Raw genomic sequence first — 20,893 nt, forward strand, 5'->3', positions numbered from 1 at the left:
CCTGTTTCTTAAACAAAAGTTTTTCAAGTTTCATGCATTTATTCGTCCAGTTTACAGCACATGTACTGAAACTGCCTTAAATTACATCCAGGCTGGGGAATCTTTGGCCCCAGATGTTGCTGTACTAGAACTCCCATCAGGCCCAGTAAGCACAGCCAATGGCTAGGAAGAAGGGAGCTACAGCTCAGCAACATCTAGAGAACCACAGGCTCCCCACCTGTGAGTTACACAAACACCAACGCAACTTTCACAAAGTTCAATTAAAACAAGAAGTATTGGGGAAAATAACACTCTGCCCCAACAGCACAAGAACACAGGAATAGTTCTTCTGCTGCATCACTCAGAGGATCTATCTAGTCCAGGATCCTGTTGTCAACACAAACTACCCAAAGGGTGCTCATCAATGGCTCCTCCTCATCCTGGAGAGTAGTGACTAGTGGGGTGCCACAGGGTTCTGTCTTGGGCCCAGTCTTATTCAACATCTTTATCAATGACTTGGATGATGGGCTTGAGGGCATCCTGAGCAAGTTTGCAGACGACACCAAATTGGGAGGGGTGGCTAATACCCCAGAGGACAGGATCACACTTCAAAATGACCTTAACAGATTAGACAACTGGGCCAAAGCAAACAAGATGAATTTTAACAAGGAGAAATGTAAAGTACTACACTTGGGCAAAAAAAATGAAAGGCACAAATACAGGATGGGAGACACCTGGCTTGAGAGCAGTACATGTGAAAAGGATCTAGGAATCTTGGTAGACCACAAACTTGACATGAGTCAACAGTGTGATGCAGCAGCTAAAAAAGCCAATGCAATTCTGGGCTGCATCAATAGGAGTATAGCATCTAGATCAAGGGAAGTAATAGTACCACTGTATTCTGCTCTGGTCAGACCTCACCTGGAGTACTGTGTCCAGTTCTGGGCACCACAGTTCAAGAAGGATACTGACAAGCTGGAATGTGTCCAGAAGAGGGCAACCAAAATGGTCAAAGGCCTGGAAACGATGCCTTATGAGGAACGGCTTAGGGAACTGGGTATATTTAGCCTGGAGAAGAGAAGGTTAAGGGGTGATATGATAGCCATGTTCAAATATATAAAAGGATGCCATATAGAGGAGGGAGAAAGGTTGTTTTCTGCTGCTCCAGAGAAGCGGACATGAAGCAATGGATTCAAACTACAAGAAAGAAGATTCCACCTGAACATTAAGAAGAACTTCCTGACAGTAAGAGCTGTTCGGCAGTGGAATTTGCTACCAAGGAGTGTGGTGGAGTCTCCTTCTTTGGAGGTCTTTAAGCAGAGGCTTGACAGGCCGGGCAGTCTTGAGCAGGTTGGGCGCCCTGGCGCTGAGGGGCGGAGATCGCACCGGCGCCCTCGCAGCACACAGCGCGGCTTCGCCGCGCCCCACCTACCGGCCCCGCGCCACCGGGACTCTACCTAGAGCCGGCCCTGTTGACAGGCATATGTCAAGAATGCTTTGATGGTGTTTCCTGCTTGGCAGGGGGTTGGACTGGATGGCCCTTGTGGTCTCTTCCAACTCTATGATTCTATGATTCTACCCAGTCAGAAGCCTACAAGCAGGGCATGAACACAACAGGCATTGAATGTTCCCAGTACTATACATGAGATTCAGCGCCTGCCTCTGAACATGGCTGTTACATTATTCTGCTATCATAGCTAATTGTTCAATTCTTCTTTAGAGACATCAAATTACATCTTATGGCAGCAAACTTCATAATTTAAATATGTGTTGTGTAAAAAGCTACTTTCATTTATCCATCCTGAACCTAATGTTAAAGTTAATTATACTGGATTCCGGTGCTATCTGAGGATCAGCTGGAGGGCAGGGAGAGGTATTTCCCATCACTCTCTCTACACCACTCAGTTTTGCATTTTCATGGTTTGTTCTTAGCTAGACAAACCACAAACTCAGATTAAGACATGACACTAAACCAAACCATGGTTTAGCTCAGGCTAGCACAGAATGAAGGGAGACGCAAAGCAGCCACAATGTTTGCTCCATGCATTAATATAAATGTTCACTCAACACTTAGTCATGGTTTGGCTTAGCATTACTTACAAACTGAGCCACTGACTTATACAGCAGAGAATTAGTTAGACTGCATCTTATTGCCTGAAATAACTGCTTGAAATTGCTACACAGCATAGTAACCAAATTAAAGGAATTTCACCTTTATTTTTATTTATTACTAGCTGGCCCAGCCACGCGTTGCTGTGGGTCATCCCTGTGATTCCCCCCACCCTGTCCTGATGCACGACGTATCCCACCCCTCCTCCCTCCAACCCCCGGCTCATCCCTGTGTTTCGGTAGGACACCCTTCCCTGTTTTCCCCGGGTAGTGTTGTCCCCTCCCCCCTGTATCGCCATACATTGACCCCTGTGCACGCATCGTGAACATTTTTATATATTTAGATTTTAAAAAATTGAAATAAGAACATGAGAAGCAGACGTTATTATTGTTTAATTTTATTTTGGGGGTTGTCATTTATTTTGGTGGGTATTGTATAATTTGGGCGTTGTTGTATGTTTTGGGGTGTGTGTGTGTGTGTGTGTTTTGTTATTTGGATTTTCTAATTTTGGAGTAGGTGACCCACAGCCCCGTAGCAACAGAAGGCGAGTTCCGAAGCACCTGAGCTGTTTGGTTCCATAAAAAAACCCAGGAAGTGGCAAGGGGAAGGTAGGAGAATGTAAATGGGAGGGGTGTTGGCCACTGCAAATATCCGAGGACTTAAACTGGGGAGAGAAAGTGCATGGTTGTTTTTTTAAAAGATGCAGAGGCTTGCAATCAGTCATAGTATAAAGTGTAGGTTAAAAGGTGCATGAGTGCCCTTACTTAAAATGGCCGCCAGAGCCTCGCATGTGACACAACGCCCGCTAAATTTTAAAGTAAAAACCCCTTGCTGTGCCCCCAAGTGCATTGCTGTGGGTTATCCCCCCCCCCCGGGGCTAGTGGGGGCCTGGCAGGGGCCTACATAAAACAAAGGCCGTGCTGCGGCCTGCGATCCATGCGCTTGCCCTTTCCCGCTCCCCCAGGCCTAGTGAGGGCCTGGCGGCCTTGCAGGGGCCTACATAAAATAAAGGCTGTGTTGCGACCTGCGATCCGGGCGCTCGCCCTCCCCCCCCCTGGGCCTAGTGGGGGCCTAGCAGCCTGGCAGGGCCTAGGGGTCTGGTAATGGTCGCCTTGGTGGTTTCCGGTGCTTGGTTGATGATATCATTATTTGGTTTGTGGGTGTGGTGTAGATTTCACAGGAAGGGAGGGGGTGTACTGTGGGAGAAATTCCACTTGAGGGCGCTGTTTTACTTGATGGAAAAGCAGGTTTCTACCTGGGCAGGTGTGAGATTTGAGGGATTTTTTTTCTGCAAACACTCGGGGAGTGGCATGGATTGTTGTGTCCAAATTTCAGGACGATTGGTCAAGCGGTTACGGAGAAAAGTGGAGCCCACACTTTCACCATTTTTACATTTATATATATAGATATCTAAATTAGGCAAAGTCAATTTCAGCATCCTAAAACATCTTAGCGTGATGAACAAAAACATTTAAGTTACTACAATGCAATGAGTACAGAGCAGTACTACAAACTGCTCTGTAATAGAAAGGAAATAAAGTCCCACATTTTAGTTCACTTTGAACCTAGTTAAAACACAGCGCTCTTCACCTCCAGCCCATTTAGAAAGCCATTATTTTCTATCATGAATTCCACTTTCAGCATAGCCTACTAAGCCTGTGGAGCATTCTCAATTCTGACAATTTAAGCCCGAGCCCAAGTGATTGTATAAAGTCCTTTGAAGTTACTTCAGCTCATGAAACCCATTCACTGCAGCAAAAGAGCTTTGCAGTTAACTAGTTTTCCTGCTCCATGACAGGAATAAATCATGCAGCATTGTTTTCTGCATTTAATATTTTAATAAAAGGAAATCAAGAGCCTTGACTCAGTTCGGCAGTGAATTATAACCAATTAGTTTGAACATATAAATTGCTGTTGATATATTTAATTTAAATAGAGAATTTGTTATTAAAATATATGGTGGTAATTCAGAAACTAACAGCAAAAATGGCTACCCACGCTGTACATTAAAAATTGCCGACAGTCTCCTAATACACTTAAATTTAGAATTCATGAATAATTTTATGAAGTGACATGATTGACAAGCTTCTCTCTTGAGATCTATAGCAGCTTCCAGATAGGCAAGTAGCTAAGAATGTGAAAGTGGCAGGGACAATCTAGTGAAAAAGTATACAGGTAATTTGACTTCAAAATTCTTCCTTTTCTTCCTTCTCCACTATCAACAGACTTATTGGGAAATGGACAACTCTCCAACTGACAAAGTTGAAGGGAAATAACTAAAGGTGGAGTACTGAAGGATCAAGTTGTCTGTTGGTAGTTAACTGATAATTTCCACTGTAAAGAATTTGCAAAAATGAACATGTTATCCATGGGAAAGTAGAGTTTTACTCTAACAACAACAAAAAGTATAAAGTGTAGGTTAAAAGGGGCATGAGTGCCCTTACTTAAAATGGCTAAAAATCACACACACAAAATCACATTATACGCATCACTCTCCAAATAGATAGCTGTCACTTCTGCTGGGCATGTTGACATTTGCTGCAGGACATTTTAAGATTCCACTGTGTTATGTACTGAGCTGAATCCTAGAACAATAGGATTCAGAATCAGCGGGAGCTACCCAATCCAACTCCAGGTGGAAGTGAATCCGCAACCTGATTGGCCTGCTGGAGCAGCCAATCAGGCGGCTGGCAGAAGTGAATCTGCTACCTGATTGGCCTGTAGGAGCAGCCAATCAGGCTGCAGGCAGAAGTCAATCCACAATATAATTGGCCCACAGGTGTAGCCCTGAAGTAGCCAATCACGCAAGGCCCATTGTGTAAATAATGTATATAAGCAGATGGTTTTGGGAAAAGAGCCATTCGTCTTCTCTTCTCCTCCTTGATGACTATGAGCTGAATAAAGAGCATGAAATTCACTCTCGACTCCGAGTATATTTCACACTGCTTGGTTTTTGAGTGGCACAACACAGCTAACTCTCAGCATGTATCTTCTATAGGTATCTGACACTGGAAATGGAGTTCTGATTCCTGAGACACACCTACCCCCAGGAGCCACAGCGGTACATTCTAAGTGTAATAATTAAAGGTCCATTGAGTAACTTCTTTATGTAAGTAAAGAAAAGAGCAACCATAAAGCTACCATGGTAGTAAATTAGCCTTGCATGTAAGGCCACAAAAGTTACTAACATGCTTTTTTTCTTTTTTCTTTACTAGCCTGCTGGGGCTGGCAGAAAAAGGACAGGGTTTCATCATTTTGCAAGAGCCAGCTGCAGTTCTAGAGTAGGTACATAGGACGAACAAAGTGTTCTGCCATTCTTCTACCAGCCTGCTCACTTGCCTGCATACAATTCCTTCTTGCCTATGACTAAGAAGCTAGGGTATATATCAGTGACAGGGGCCAAATGTGCCCTTCCACACCGTCTACCTGGCCCTTGGGACTCTTGCCACATCACACACACACCCCACTGGCCCTGCTCTGCACTTTCCTTGAGTAATTCTGCCTGGCTGGAGTGTGTCATCAATTTCTTATAATGATTCCCTGCTTGCTTGGATAGGGCGTGGGTAGAGAGTTGTGTGTAGAAACTAACCTTCTGTTCAAAGGCAAAATTTACATTTGTTGCTCTGCTCACTTTTGTCTCCAGTCCCACCCACCACTGAAATATGGTCTCAGGAAGTTACCCAGAAGGGAATGCAGGCCTTGCTAAATAATGGGCTGCAATAACCAGTACAATGGATTTTGGTGGGGAGCAGGAATAATTGCTAATATTACTTTACAGAGACAGTATCGTGGAGATTCATTAAAATGACTCATGGAGATATCAATCTGTGTTATCCTCTCTAAGTCATCTGTCTATAATCAGTACACAAAACTCTGAGCTTGACTGGTGTCTGTTCATATAAATATCAGGCATGTATTCTACAGCAGAGCATTTTTATTTTTTTACTAAGTATGTATGGGAATATATCCATCCATTTTTCTTACCAGTCAGAGCTCCTCCAAGACTTCCTCTTCTAAATGGTCTCCCATCTTCACTGAGTTGCCTTTTAAATTTCAGTGGCTTGCTGGGGCCAGAAGAAACTTCAGGGTTGCTGGATTTCCGAAATGGCATAGGTGGAGGTGACAATATACTATCAAGCTGTAAAAAAAAAAAAAGAGACAGAGATGCTGGAGTTAAAATCCATTCTCAACTTGAAATACAGGCAATCCCCATTTACAAGGGGATTGTGTCCCTGGCTTCCACACATGTTGGTGGAACGTGTGTAAGCTCACTCCAGCCACTTCCGGGTTGTGGCGATGTGCACATGCATGATTGTGCATGCACTGAGGAAGCATAAAACGGTCATTTTAAAAGATAGGTCATTTGTGTGTGTAAAAAAAGAACGCTTGCTAGCTTCAGAGAAGACCACGTTGCCTTAAGCTATTTAAACAAGGAGAGAGATGGAATGCTAGCAAACCTTCATCTGCCCGCAGGCGATATGTTCCCCATACGCACACGCACACACTTACACACGAAATTGAAAGAAATTTGAAGGAGGACTATCTGGTCATTGTTCACATCTCATTTTTGCACTTGGAAAGGGAAAGATAAAATATGATTAAATATAGTAAGTTTAAATCATATCAAAAACCCACATAGCCTATTTGAATTGAGAAGGCAAAATAAATGGCTGTGTAATGTGGAGAGATGCAACTCTCATACCACTTTCAATTATTTTAAAAATATTGTCTGTCAGCTTTTGTTTGAGCTACCTCTGTCATGAATCTGGGTGCCAATACATTGGCAGCTTTATGTTTTCCAAATATTTCTCATTATTATTTGCCAATGCTAATCAAAAACTATTCTGAATATACAAGTAGTACAGTTGTTATTTCAGGATGAAAGCATAGACTGGCTATACTTAAGCCTTGTTCATGGAATTTTAACTGGTAGCTATATACGCAGAAAAGTTCAAAATGCAGGTGACCATGCAATAAAGTCTCATTGGTCCTTTGCTGCAGTAGGCTTCTCTACATGGGAATTGGAACTTTGAATGGGAGAGAGAGAGAGAGAAGAGTCGATAGAGGGAGAGATGTAACAATTATAATTCATGAAGGATAAAAACAATACCAAGGCAGGTTTGCAAGCAAGTACTTACCTGCTAGCCTCAGGCAGAGTAAAAAAAAAGATTCCTAACAGGTGATGTCTGCTGCCTTAGAGCACCCAATTTGCAACAAATATCTAGTATGAAAATGTACATATTTTATTTTTATACATCCTCAGTATAAACCTACTTTTTCTGAGTGGAGTATTTTTCCACCAGAAGTCTCCTGGTTTGTTTTATGAATTAAAAGGTGATCACACCAAATTGCAACCAGTTAGGCTACATGACCTTATCTTTCATGTAACATTTCTTGTCCCTGGACCAAGTCATTGCCAAGTCACCTGGTATGTTAGCAATCAACGTTCAGAGTACAATCCTTTGGACACTTACCCATCAAACTTAACAAAGCTTACAAAGTAAACATACATAGGGCCATATGTTATCTGACTATATGTTGTTTCCTTCGCTAAGAGGGAGAAAATAGTATGGGAAACTTCTTTTCATACAACTCTTTAAGCTTTACTATTGTTGCACGCCACCCAAATCTCCAAGTGGTGCAAGACTCCAGGGGTTCCAAGCACATACCCAGGGTTTGGGTTTGCTTTTGGAATGAGGTACAGTGAAGACTGTTGTGTCTTTATGATATATGGTTTATTTACACATATATACAACCTGAGCCTCAGTATTAACACCCTAAGAGGTCCTTGTCACAACATTGGAGTCAGAGAGAAATCAAACACTGCTTCCTCTCTCCAGCTTGTTGCTTTTCTTCTAACTTCTGAGAGAATTCTACCAATAGGTTTTACATATATTTGGGGCTTATTAATCCAGCCTAAAATATTAACCACATTGCTTGTGGATACAGAAAGCTCGCCCAATTAAGCTCAACAAAATGGAACTTTCAATTCTACCTGTAAAAGGTACACTCGGGGATTTCCTCTGTGAATTCTGTAGTACAGTGGTACCTTGGTTTACGAACTTAATCTGTTCCTGAAGTCCGTTCTTAAACTGAAACCATTCTTAAACCGAGGTGCGCTTTCCCTAATGAGGCCGCTGGTGCCCTCCCACCGTTTGGCTTCCGTTCTTAGACCGAGGTAAAGTTCGCAAACCAGAACACTACTTCTGGTTTTGCGGGGTTCGTAAACCGAATTGTTTGTAAACAGGACTGTTCTTAAACTAAGGTACCACTGTATTTATAAATCTCATGACATAAACATTTGTAATACAGTATATGCATAACCACCCATAGATGAAATTATAATGAACTGGTCTCCATCCAGCAAAGTATAAAAACTTGCTTTCATGATGTACAGACAAACATATTAAGAATATTCACTTGGATTTTAAAGCTGGGAGGAATAACATCATGAAAACACACTACTGAATTTTCATACAGTACTTTATTCTGTTTTAAGCTCCATTTTAACTATATAGCAGTGAGAGGTGGAAAAGCCACCAGATGGCACTACATAATTAACGAAATAGAAACAATTCTATGTATCTCAAAACTTACTGTGTATTTAAAAGACACAGAAAATAAATTATCTTTAGACTAGACCCTCAGGGAGAAGAATTTGCATTGGCTATTTTGAATATTCGTAATAAAACAAAAATCTATTTATTTTTCCTCTTACACCATCTATTTCTCCATGAAATCAGTCTGTTTCCATCAACATAGGAGTGCTATTTTTCTAGGAAAAGGGGGTGCTGGAACTCATCTCAAGTGTCTCCCTTGTTCTCTTATAATGGCAGATTTGCCTGGAGAATGTCTTTAAACCTCTTTTGTTGACCTCTTTTGCACGTTCCATTTTTAAGTTTGGAATAGAGTACAGTGGTACCTCTAGTTACGAACTTAATTCGTTCCAGAGGTCCGTTCTCAAACTGTTCTTAACTAGAGGCGTGCTTTCACTAATGGGGTCTCTTGCTGCCGCTGCGCCACTGGCACACGATTTCCATTCTCATCCTAGGGCAAAGTTCTCAACTCAAGGTAACTCTTCCAGGTTAGCAGAGTTTGTAACCTAAAGCGTTTGTAACCTGAGGTGTTTGTAATTTGAGGTACCACTGTAGTTTCTTTGGATCAGAACCACATGATCAGCCCAACGAAGTTGATGTTGAAGAATCATTGCTTCGACACTGGTGATCTTTGCTTCTTCCAAAACAATGGCGTAGGTTCGCCTGCCTTCCCAAGCGATGTGTAAAAATTTCCAGATGGAATCTTTCAAGGAGTTGGAGATTAAGTTTATACGCGGTCCATGTTTCACAATCATATAGTAAGGTTGGTAGTACAATAGCTTTGTAAACAAGCATTTTGGTTTCCCTGCAAATGTCTCAGTCCTCAAATACTCTGCACTTCAATCGAAAGAAAGCTGCACTCGCAGAGCTCAGGCAATGCTGGATTTCGGCATCAATGCCAGCCCTTGTGGAAAGATAACTGCCCAGGTATTTGTGGTGCTGCAGAGGGGTTGTTTTGTGCTTGTTGGTGCAACACTTTGTTTTTTTGGATTTTGGGCGATAGGCCAAACTTTTTGTAAGCTTCTGCAAAGATATTTAGGATGGTTTGAAGGACATCCTCTGAGTGTGCACACACTATGTTGTCATGAGCATACGGAAGCTTTATGATGGAAGTTATGGTAGCCTCACTCTTTGCTTTCAGCCTACTCAGATTAAAGAGCTTTCCATCTGTTCAATATATGATTTCCCTTCAAAAAAAGTGTGGGATCATGGGAATGAAAATAATAAATAGAGTTGGGGTGATAACACAACCCTGTTTAATACTGCCTCACAGTCTCCTGACCTGACAGAGAAGGTCTTGTCAGAGGCAGTGTTGATGACTCCCAAGCTGCTCCTCCATGATGAGGCGACTGGCTCTAGGGTAAAACCACTCCTCAAGAAACCATCCCTGTATTTTGAAAATCTAAGTAAAGCCAGTTGCTAATCTCCCCTTCTTGGGCAAGGTTCTTGAGTGGGTGGTTGCAGACCAGATCCAGGCACTCATAGAAGAAACTGATTTTCTAGCTCCATTTCAACTGGGATTTAGTCTCAGTTTCAGCACAGATACTGCTTTGGTCACCCTGTATGATGACTTCGGTCAGGAGAGAGATAAGGGAAATGTGTCCCTGTTAATTCTCCTCAACCTCTCAACAGCTGGCTGGGGAGGAGACTTAGGGGGAAGTGGAAGGCCCAGATTGACAGCTTTACCAGAGCAGACTTGCCTATAGGTTTCTCTGTTTGTATTCTGTTTCCTCGGATAAAGCATCAATCTTACTGCTCATCGCTGAGCTTCCGTACTGACCTGTAGCTGAGCCAGCCCTGATAACATCTCGGGGGTCTTTCTGGATCCATTGCTGTTGCTTGAGGCTCAGGTAGCTTCGGTGGCACAGAGTGCCTTCCATCAGCTTTGGCTGATGGCCCAGCTGTGCCCCTACCTGGACAAAGATAACCTAACTTCTGTTGTCTGTGCTCTGGCAATCTCTAAAGATTACTGCAACACATTATACAAGGGGCTGTCTCTGAACATGGCTCAAAAACGCCAATCCTGGCCCAACTTCACTTGCTGCCAATTAGCTTCTGAGCTCAATCTGAAGTGCTCAATGACTGCAATACCTCAAAGACCACCTCCCCCCCCCCATATGAACCAACCTGGGCCCTGCGATCATCATCTGAGTCCCTTTTTCATGGCCACACTTCCATGACCTATCCGTCCCACCAAAGCCACCACTGTCTTGGACCCTTCATATAATACCTTTCATTGTTGCTGTTTAGTCGTGCCCGACTCTTCGTGACCCCATGGACCCAGAGCACACCAGGCACTCCAGTCTTCCACTGCCTCCCGCAGTTTGGTCAAACTCATGTTTGTAGCTTCGAGAACACTGTCCAGCCATCTCGTCCTCTGTCGTCCCCTTCTCCTTGTGCCTTCCATCTTTCCCAGCATCAGGGTCTTTTCCAGGGAGTCGTCTCTTCTCATGAGGTGGCCAAAGTATTGTAGCCTCAGCTTCAGGATCTGTCCTTCCAGTGAGCACTCGGGGCTGATTTCCTTCAGAATGGATAGGTTTGATCTTCTTGCAGTCCATGGGACTCTTAAGAGTCTCCTCCAGCCTTTCATACCACCCCGTAATCCTATGGGAGAAGACTTCCTTTGGGAAAGCTACTCTATTTCTTAAGAATTCTCCTCCTTAGCCTGGTTAAATACCAGGAAAAAAATAGAAAGGTTCCCTAACACAGAAAAAGTTAAGCATAATTTTTCATTGCTCTCAGAAAAATATTGAAAATGTAATCAATATTTATATTTATATTTCATACAAATTATTTTTTAAACTGTTGAATGTCTTATGATAAACCAAATATATATAATTAGACAAACACTAATTTTAAATCAGCCATAATATATTTAGAATACTTTGTATTTATAAGCAACTATTAACATATTTTTTATGCATCTCCATTGATTTAAACACTGGCTTATTTAAAAAGACAAAAAAAGTGACAGTTTCACAGCCACAGGGTAAAACCTGCAAGCTTGCTTTCAAAGTCACTTTCAATCTTAAGGAAAATAAATTAAGCACATATTAAAGAGGCATTCATATTCATGGTTTGTTGACACCACCATCATTTGGTTAGTGAAAAATGCTTTAATCTACAAAAGAGAATATGTATTCTTGGGAAGGAGATATTGTATTTACCAGGAATACTAATGAAGTCACCTCAGTTTAGTTCATTTACAAAATCCATTTCTACTCTGTCACCAACACATTTCAAAGCTACCTAAAATGGCTTAATTCGATCAGATACTATGTAGGCTTCAGAAAGCTAATTGTTCATTCAGGTCTATGCACTTCGACCCAAGCTCAATTAGATCTCATTTTCTCCTCTGTTACATTAAAGTATAAAAATACAAATACAATCTAGCACATTTCTAATCCCAGAGTAAAAAAACTTGAGCTGGAAAACAATGGTTGTGGGCCTGTTCTTCTAGGACTTTTTCTTATCCTCTAGTTATTCCCATTCCATCTGAGGGAGCTGGTGTTTGTCCACAGACAGGTTTGCGGATCATGTAGCCAGCATGACTAAACCACTTCTGGCGCAATGGGACACTGTGACAAGTGCCAGAGCACATGGAAACGATGTTTACCTTCCTACTGCATCAGTATGCATATCCACTTGCACTGGTATGTTTTTGAACTGCTAGGTGGGCAGAAGCTGGGACAGAGCAACGGGAGCTCACCCAGTCATACAGATTTGAACTGCCGACCATCTGATCGGCAGGCCCAAGAGGCTCAGTGGTTTAGAGCAGTGGTCCTCAACCCCCAGGCCACGGACCGGTACCGGTCCGTGGATCAATTGGTACCGGGCCACCCAAGGAACATTTAAATACATTTAAATAAAAATTATTAAATCAAAACAATCTAAATAAAATATAAACAATCAACGTCCCCGTCCCCCCTCAGCGGGCCGCGGTAAAATTATCAAACGTCGACTGGTCCGCGGCGATAAAAAGGTTGGGGAGCACTGGTTTAGAGCACAGTGCCACCCATGCCCCTCTAGGGCTTCAAGGGCAGCACAGTGGCTTTGCTTCTCCAGAGCATCTATTTGTTTCTGGATAATTATTTATTGTAGAGATTTGTTTCCTTTTGTTAGAAAAAGTTACATCTAATATGACCTCTTGCTATAGTTTTAAAGGACTACTATTCTATATTAGCATTCATATCCTATGCTAAATCACTTCACATCATTCTCACAGCTTCCAAATGCACCTATTTAATAGATATCATACCTTTTCACTTACTTTCTCTGCAAGCTGTAGGCATGGGTAGAGTGTCCCATTTCACCACTTGAGGCGGAACAGGAACATAGTGCCCCACTGCCCCTGAAGCATCTCTTACCTCTCTTAACCTGGTTTGTGCAACAGCACCTGTGAAATGGTGGTGGCAGGTTCTGCTGAGATCTTACTGAACTATCAGGAGATCTTGTGTGCTTCTTCCAGGGATGCCTGGAAGAAGCGGACCATTTGGATCCCTTCCAGTCGGGATTCAGACCTCATCATGGGACTGAAACTGCCTTGGTCGCACTAGTGGTTGATCTCCGGCAGGCTAGAGACAAAGGTGAGAGCTGTTTCCTAGTTCTGCTGGATCTCTCAGCGGCTTTTGACACCACAACCACAACATCCTTCTGGACCGTCTAGAGGGGTTGGGAGCTGGGGGCACTGTCATACAGTGGTTCCGCTCCTTCCTCCTGGGCCGTGTTCAGAAAGTGGGGGGGGGGATGAGACACCTCTCACTTGTGGGGTGCCTCAGGGTTCTGTCCTCTCCCCCATGCTTTTTAACACCTACATGCAGCTGCTGGGAGAGATCATCAGGGGGCTGGGTGTTCTACCCCTCTTTCAAATCAGAACCAGTGGAGGCAGTGAAGGTCCTGTGTGTGTGCCTGGAGGGGGTTGGAGGATGGATGGCAGCTAACAGATTGAGGTTGAATCCTGACAAGACAGAAGTATTGTTTGTGGGGGACAGGAGGCGGGCAGGTGTGGAGGACTCCCTGGTCCTGAATGGGGTACCTGTGCCCCTGAAAGACCAGGTGTGCAGCCTGGGAGTCATTCTGGACTCACAGCTGTCCATGGAGGCGCAGGTCAATTCTGTGTCCAGGCCAGCTGTCTATCAGCTCCATCTGATACGCAGGCTGAGACCCTACATGCCCGCAGACTGTCTCGCCAGAGTGGTGCATGCTCTATTTATCTCTCGCTTGGACTACTGCAATGCACTCTACGTGGGGCTACCTTTGAAGGTGACTCAGAAACTACAACTAATCCAGAATGCGGCAGCTAGACTGGTGACTAGGAGCGGCTGCCGAGACCACATAACACCGGTCTTGAAAGATCTACATTGGCTCCCAGTACGTTTCCAAGCACAATTCAAAGTGTTGGTGCTGACTTTTAAAGCCCTAAATGGCCTCGGTCCAGTATACCTGAAGGAGCGTCTCCACCCCCCATTGTTCTACCCAGACACTGAGGTCCAGCACCGAGGGCCTTCTGGCGGTTCCCTTGTTGCGAGAAGCCAAGTTGCAGGGAACCAAGCATAGGGCCTTCTCAGTAGTGGTGCCCGCCCTGTGGAACACCCTCCCATCAGATGTCAAAGAGAAAAACAGCTACCAGATTTTTAGAAGACATCTGAAGGCAGCCCTGTTTAGGGGGGCTTTTAATGTTTAATATTGTATTTTATTTTTCTGTTGGAAGCCGCCCAGAGTGGCTGGGGAAATCCAGCCAGATGGGCGGGGTATAAATAATAAATTAATATTATTGAAATCTCAAAGGATTTCAGTAAAATCTCTCAAGAACTTAGAAGACATTGCCAGCCCTCGTTTCACTCTTCCTTATAAAATATGCCATGTGATTGAGGCAAAAATATTCACTTTATTTGTAAGGATGTGCATGAGTGTAGCTATCAAGTCACAGGAATAGACAAAGAGGACGAAGGCGGGGAAGTTAGGCATAGAAAAAGCAAGTTTTCAATACTTTGAGGAACAGAATCATTTTAGTCAAGAAGATGCCAAGTAGAAGACCTTTCCAGTTGCATGGAGCAGCAAGAGAAAATGGAGTGATTACGGAAAGATTTTAGGTTTGACCCAAAAAAAGAAAGGCAGATGAAATAAGAGCACAAATACAAACCAAAGGTAGTTAACTAATATGCAGTGAATGTAGTGGCCTTCCCTGCACATATTTTGGACCTCAATTCCCATCAGTCTTAGCCACCACTAAGACAAACATAATAATTGAAGGACAGAGGCAAGAGGAATGCCTTAGAGCCACCCATGTTGCATGACACAATGATAAGCAGCATACATTGTGTTATATCATATCATTGCATTAATAGTGACCATAGTTATACTGTAGTATAATGCAGTCAGAGTTGTATTCCACAAGAGTTAATTAAAAAAGGGAAGCCAATATTCATGAAAAGTGGCAAGTAGCATGAAAATATCGTCCCAGTACTACCGCAATTTTCTACCAAACATACAACTCACGTCCCCTAAGTCAGCATCTGCCAAACCATGTTTAGTTTTTTAAAACATCAAACTATACAAATTGCTATGTTACCGTGGATTTCTTTTCAGGAAGCAGTTTGTTTACTTAAGGTGCTTGCATAGGGAGTTAGTTTCCTTGGTAAAATTAGTGATGTTTTCTGTTGATTCTTACCTTTATTTCTCTTAAAGGAAAGACGTCATTTGATTTCCTCACTACAGCTACAACACACTAAAAACAAATCTACAAAAAATCTACTATAAATTACAATGAATGAAAAAATAACCAACATGTAGAAGTACTTCATAATTTACTGTTAATACTATGTAATGCCAAGCATCAAGCTAGCAATTAAGTAAAATAAATGATAAAGGCATCTGAATAATGTATCATTTCCATATCCACATTTTTATCAAGACATAAAAAAAATAGTATTTTGCCTAGCTTATCAAGAGTTCTACCATAATCCTAGGACTCTCAAGAAACTGCACTTCCTTTCCAAATGAGAAAAGAAAAAGAAATAATTTCAAGCCCTATAACTGTAGCTTGAAATAACAATAAAAAAATATTAAATGAGTGAAGATTATGTACCAAGTGAAAGAAAAGAACATTTCCTATTCTTGATGCTCTCTGGGGAAGCCCAAACTCCTTTCTGATCAGGAAGCAGAACAAGCGTTTCCACAATTACAGCAACAGGAAAGCCTGCCATAAAAACTCAAACCTCTAACATACTACCATCCTAGAAAACTATTTCAGAGAAAAACAGGACAGTCACATACTAGCTATACACCTATTCATCCAAAAATCCTTAGCACAGTATGAACTAATCTTACATTTCCAGTGTGTGAAATACTTCCATGAAACCCCTAGAAGTGTCATTTACAAATTCCCTAGTACAACAGTGATGACCATTCCTGGACTGAGAGAGCTTGACTACAATAGTTCAGGCAATGGTGACTTTAAAGTTGGATTACTGCAATGCACAATTAAATGTGGAGTTTCCCTTGCACTTGATCCAGAAGCCACATTCACTGCATAATGCTAAAGCATGGTTTCTGACAGAAGTGAGACCCTGATAGCATATAACAACTCAGCTCAGAGGTCTGCACCAGTTACCAGACTACCAGGCCAAGTTCATTACTAACAGTTTAGCCCTTAACACCCAGTATACTAACAGAACTGCAGAAATGATATTATTACAGATGCCACATAATACAGTACTCATTCCACACTTGTAAGAAATCAATCTTTTACTGAGGCAGCACTCACACTTTGGAACCCTGCCTACTGACATCAGAAAGCCACCTTCACCGTACTGTTTTCCAGTGCCCACTTAAAACATTTTTGTTTATGCAAGCCTATAGAGACATGTAGAAGTTGTATGCGTAAAATCAGCTGCTTTGATTTTAATCCTCTTTTGAATATTTAAACTGTTTTTAACTGCTTAGCAATAAACTGTTTGGAAGGTTTTTTGCAATCAAGTGGTATATAAAGTTCATGAAATAAAATGAGATAAGAAAAAAAAGAATTACAGTGGTACCTCGGGTTACGAACTTAATTCATTCCAGAGGTCTGTTCTTAACCTGAAACCGTTCTTAACCTGAGGTGCGCTTTCGCTAATGCGGCCGCCTCCGCGTGATTTCTGTTCTCATCCTGAGGTAAAGTTCTTAACCTGAGGTACTACTTCCAGGTTAGTGGAGTTTGTAACCCTAAGTGTTTGTAACCCGAAGTGTTTGTAACCCGAGATACCACTGTAACAAGATAATAAATAATATTTTTTTATATATATACCCCGCCCTCCCCGGTCAAAACCGGGCTCAGGGCAGCATCTGCAAAGGAATGTGTGGCTACAGTACCACATTAAAAAGGTTAAGGTAAAGGACCCCTGACAGTTAAGTCCAGTCGTGAACGACTCCAGGATTGCGGCGCTCATCTCGCTTTACTGGCCGAGGGAGCCGACATTTGTCCGCAGACAGTTTTTCCGGGTCATGTGGCCAGCATGACTAAGCTGCTTCTGGCGAAATCAGAGCAGCGCGTAGAAACGCTGTTTACCTTCCCGCCACAGCGGTACCTATTTATCTACTTGCACTTTGACGTGCTTTCGAACTGCTAGGTGGACAGGAGCTGGGACCGAACAATGGGAGCTCACCCCGTCACGGGGATTTGAACTGCCAACCTTCTGATCGGCAAGCCCTAGGCTCAGTAGTTTAGACAACAGCGCCATCCGTGTCCGAGAGTACCGCATTAAAGGAAAGGATTAAAGGCTGCATCTCATGCTAGTCCCACTGAAGAGCAGACACATGAAAGTTAAGAGACACAAGTGTAACTTAGGTTTATTAATTAAAATGGATCTACCCGTACTCAAAGTAGAATTGAGTTGGGATACAACCCTAAATAGTTCAATTATTTTTTTAATAAATAAATAATAAAATAATGGAACAATTTATTCAATATGAAGAATCCTGACTTGCTGTCTTAGTGCTCAAACCTTAACAGTCCTTAAGTTCCACAATAAATAATGTGTCTTTCAAATCCTGTTCTAAATAATATTTGTTTAGGTGTGTACCTTCAACTTCAAAAATTAAAACAGAATCAGCATATACCATACTTACATGCTAAGAAAAATTGTCTTAATAAAAAGCTTTCAGAGAAATGTCCAAGGGTTATTTATATCTAACTCAGATACTGAAGGAATTTAACTGAGGTGGATACAGTATTAGATACTAGCATTTTAAAGTTTCCCACAATCCCTTTGAGTATGATACCCCTGCAATAGAACACTCAACCTGTGAAACGATTTTAGATTAACATCAATTTGCCATTTCACAGCTCAAATGATTATATTTAAATAAATTTGCATAACTATTGTGCCTTTGAAGTATCAAAGGAAGTGCAAGCTATGATCACTTCAGAAACAAAAGTTACAACTCTTGTTGGAAATATCATTTTAAACTATTTTTTTCCCATTCTACATATTAAGTAGGCTAAAGAAGTAAGTTTGCCCTTAATTCCCAGTGCCACTAAATTAAAACTGGAACTTTGCAAATAATCAAGCTTTAAAATTGAAAATCTACTGGTGAAGCCACTTAAAACTTTCAGCGCTACTTATAGCACACTCATTAAAAACCTGTTTACAGTAAATTGAAGTTATTACAGGATATATACCCTTGTACCCACACTTTCTTCAGTAATCTTTATTATTCAGCCACTTGAATAACCACATTACTTATTTACCTTAGATGGTGGGTGGTCACGGAAAAATTCCAGGCCTGCCTGGAGAATACAGAGCATTTGGACACCTTCCAATTGGGTTTCAGGCCCCATCATGATCTCCAGCAGGCTAGGAACAGAGGTGGAAGCTGTTCCCTGGTTCTGCTGGATTGCTCAGCGGCTTTCCATACTGTCGACCACTAGGCCTGGGCAATGTATCAATACGTCGCCCAGGACCAGTATGAGGATCCGACCGTGATGGCTGCTTCACCCAGTGGTATATCACGAGTGAAACCGCCACAGCCTCTGCCACCAGCACCCTGAAGGAGAAACGAACTGCGGCCGGGCACTGGTGGCAGAGAGACTAAGGACTGGCAGCAGTTTCACTCACAATATACTGCTAGGTAAAAATGCAATCGCGCTCTGGCCATCATACAACTGAGGGAGGAACAAGCTACATTGGCCTCTGGCAATGGCATTACATCCAAACTATGGACTGCACAAACTTGATCATGAACAAAACTTCCCTTCAAATTGTGATTTGTTTGAAGTGAAAGAAACCACAATTCCCAATACAGATATGATGCTAAGCAAACAATCATGGGCTGTTGTTCTTACTCATGCTAAGCAGGAGCCGTCTAAGATCAACTACTATCATAATGTGCCAAAGTTAAGAGAACTGTGTAAATGTACAAGTGTGCAAGAGCACAATCCTACAAATTCACTCCACACACTATGACAGTGAAATTAGCACAGTGCTAATAGCAGCTTCAGGACCAGGATTTTCATTAGGACCACAGCAGGGGAGAAAAGGGTAAGTTCTTTCTCTCTTCTTCAGGCAGCCTCAGTTCTGATCAGGCTGCCTACACCTACTGTTTTGACTTTTTTTAAAAGAAGATGTAACATGTACTTTAGCCCTAAATTAGAAGCACATCAATTGCATCTTTACATTACACAGTTTATTCTCAGCAAGGCACATTTCTGCAGCAAAACACACACATTAAGCAGTTGGAATTATCTCTGTGCAAAATAAGATTTTAGATTCCCCAGAGCAGCTTTGAGGAACACAAAAATAACAAACATTGGAAGTTTTTAACTCTACTGAATGTTACAAGCTTGGGAAGAAATAAGTTTTACAAAATGCTTTAAACTGCAATAAGTAGCAACAAAATGTGTTTCCAGTATAATGAAACCTCTTCAACCTCAATGTATGTCATGCCAGACTTTATAAATTCTATGTAAACAAAACAAAACAAAACACAACCAGAAGCTTATATACGGTAGTACTACAAGCAAAAAGATCCATCAATTTAAATTCCAGCTGTAGGTGAATTGCAATGCTATAGAATTCACCATGTCTCCTTTTTATATATTCACATTTTAGAAGAGGCCAGTTATTTTGTACTCTGGTATCTCTACTCAAGTACAAAATATAAAGTGATGATTGGCCCTTAGTATTCTAGACAAAAGCCTTGTCTTGAAGCAGGCTTGTTTTCTAGCTTCCTGGTGACTTCCAACAACCATTCAACATGAAAGCATTTATTTCTGTAGTACTGCTAATCCCTTCAAGGTATAAAACAAATATTCCAGATTTATGCATTACTATTATGTTATGTCAAACATTATGTTAAAAAGATCAGTTTCATTTATAAAACATGACAGCTGTGATTTCATTAACATTAAGGAGCTGTTTTAATGACTCAGGATTGGATTGTAAAGATTAAAAACAAAGATTAAAAATTTAAAATTTATGAAATTTAGAATTAGAGCTCATCTACTCCTTCCTCCACAAGAAAGAACTCAACTTTTAAAAAATAAGTTCTATTAAAAATCAATTTGGTCTGTCTTATCACTCAAAGTGTCACTTTTTCCCATGTTGTCAAGTCTGCTAATCACAAGAACAAGCCAAGAAACTCAAACTTTAGATCAGCACAGTTGACCATATAATCTGTAAATAATCTCGAGCACAGGACAGCTATTTAAGGACTTTTTTGAACTTTGACAATGGAGAAAGTTCTCACTTTAGGATATTTAAGGAGGCCTGGACATTTACATCCCAGTGCTCATACCAGTGACATTTGCCGAATTTTTAAATTTTATTTTTTTTGTTACAACTGAGCCCCAAGTTCATTGTTGTGCTTTTCCCCCTTACTAGACAATGAATGTGTATCTGGCAATTTTGTACAGGAGCACTGACCAAACCACAGTATAAAGGAACATAAAAGGTCTTCCAGCCTACTTTTAGAAGCAAAACATGCATATTTTCCAGTTAAAATTTAATTAAGAGTTAGTACCTTTTGGAGCTATATACCCAACTGTATATATCCAAAAGCTTGCACATTACCCCATCATAAAATTGGCAATGTTTCTCCACTATAAAAGGACCTATTTACAGTCTGCTATTTATTTATTATGCCCACAGTGCCTCCTTTGCCAGAGAAGTTTGCTGCTACCATGTCAACACTTTCTTAGATGTCACATGAGAGTCATAGTCCACAAAGC

General features: G+C 41.7%; 1 protein-coding gene across 5 annotated transcripts in view; it reads right to left on the bottom strand.

Moving 5' to 3' along the window:
- Nucleotides 1–20,893, bottom strand: part of MAST4 (microtubule associated serine/threonine kinase family member 4) — a 216,539-nt gene that overhangs the window by 178,746 nt on the left and 16,900 nt on the right. For all 5 annotated transcript variants that reach the window (XM_035099909.2, XM_060280257.1, XM_035099907.2 and 2 more), the window contains exon 2: nucleotides 6,074–6,227. In XM_035099909.2, the coding sequence (XP_034955800.2) occupies nucleotides 6,074–6,227 (154 nt within the window). The remainder of the gene's footprint in view (nucleotides 1–6,073; nucleotides 6,228–20,893) is intronic.

Source organism: Zootoca vivipara, chromosome 11 (assembly GCF_963506605.1).
Source record: "Zootoca vivipara chromosome 11, rZooViv1.1, whole genome shotgun sequence".
In the NCBI taxonomy this organism is placed as follows: domain Eukaryota; kingdom Metazoa; phylum Chordata; class Lepidosauria; order Squamata; family Lacertidae; genus Zootoca; species Zootoca vivipara.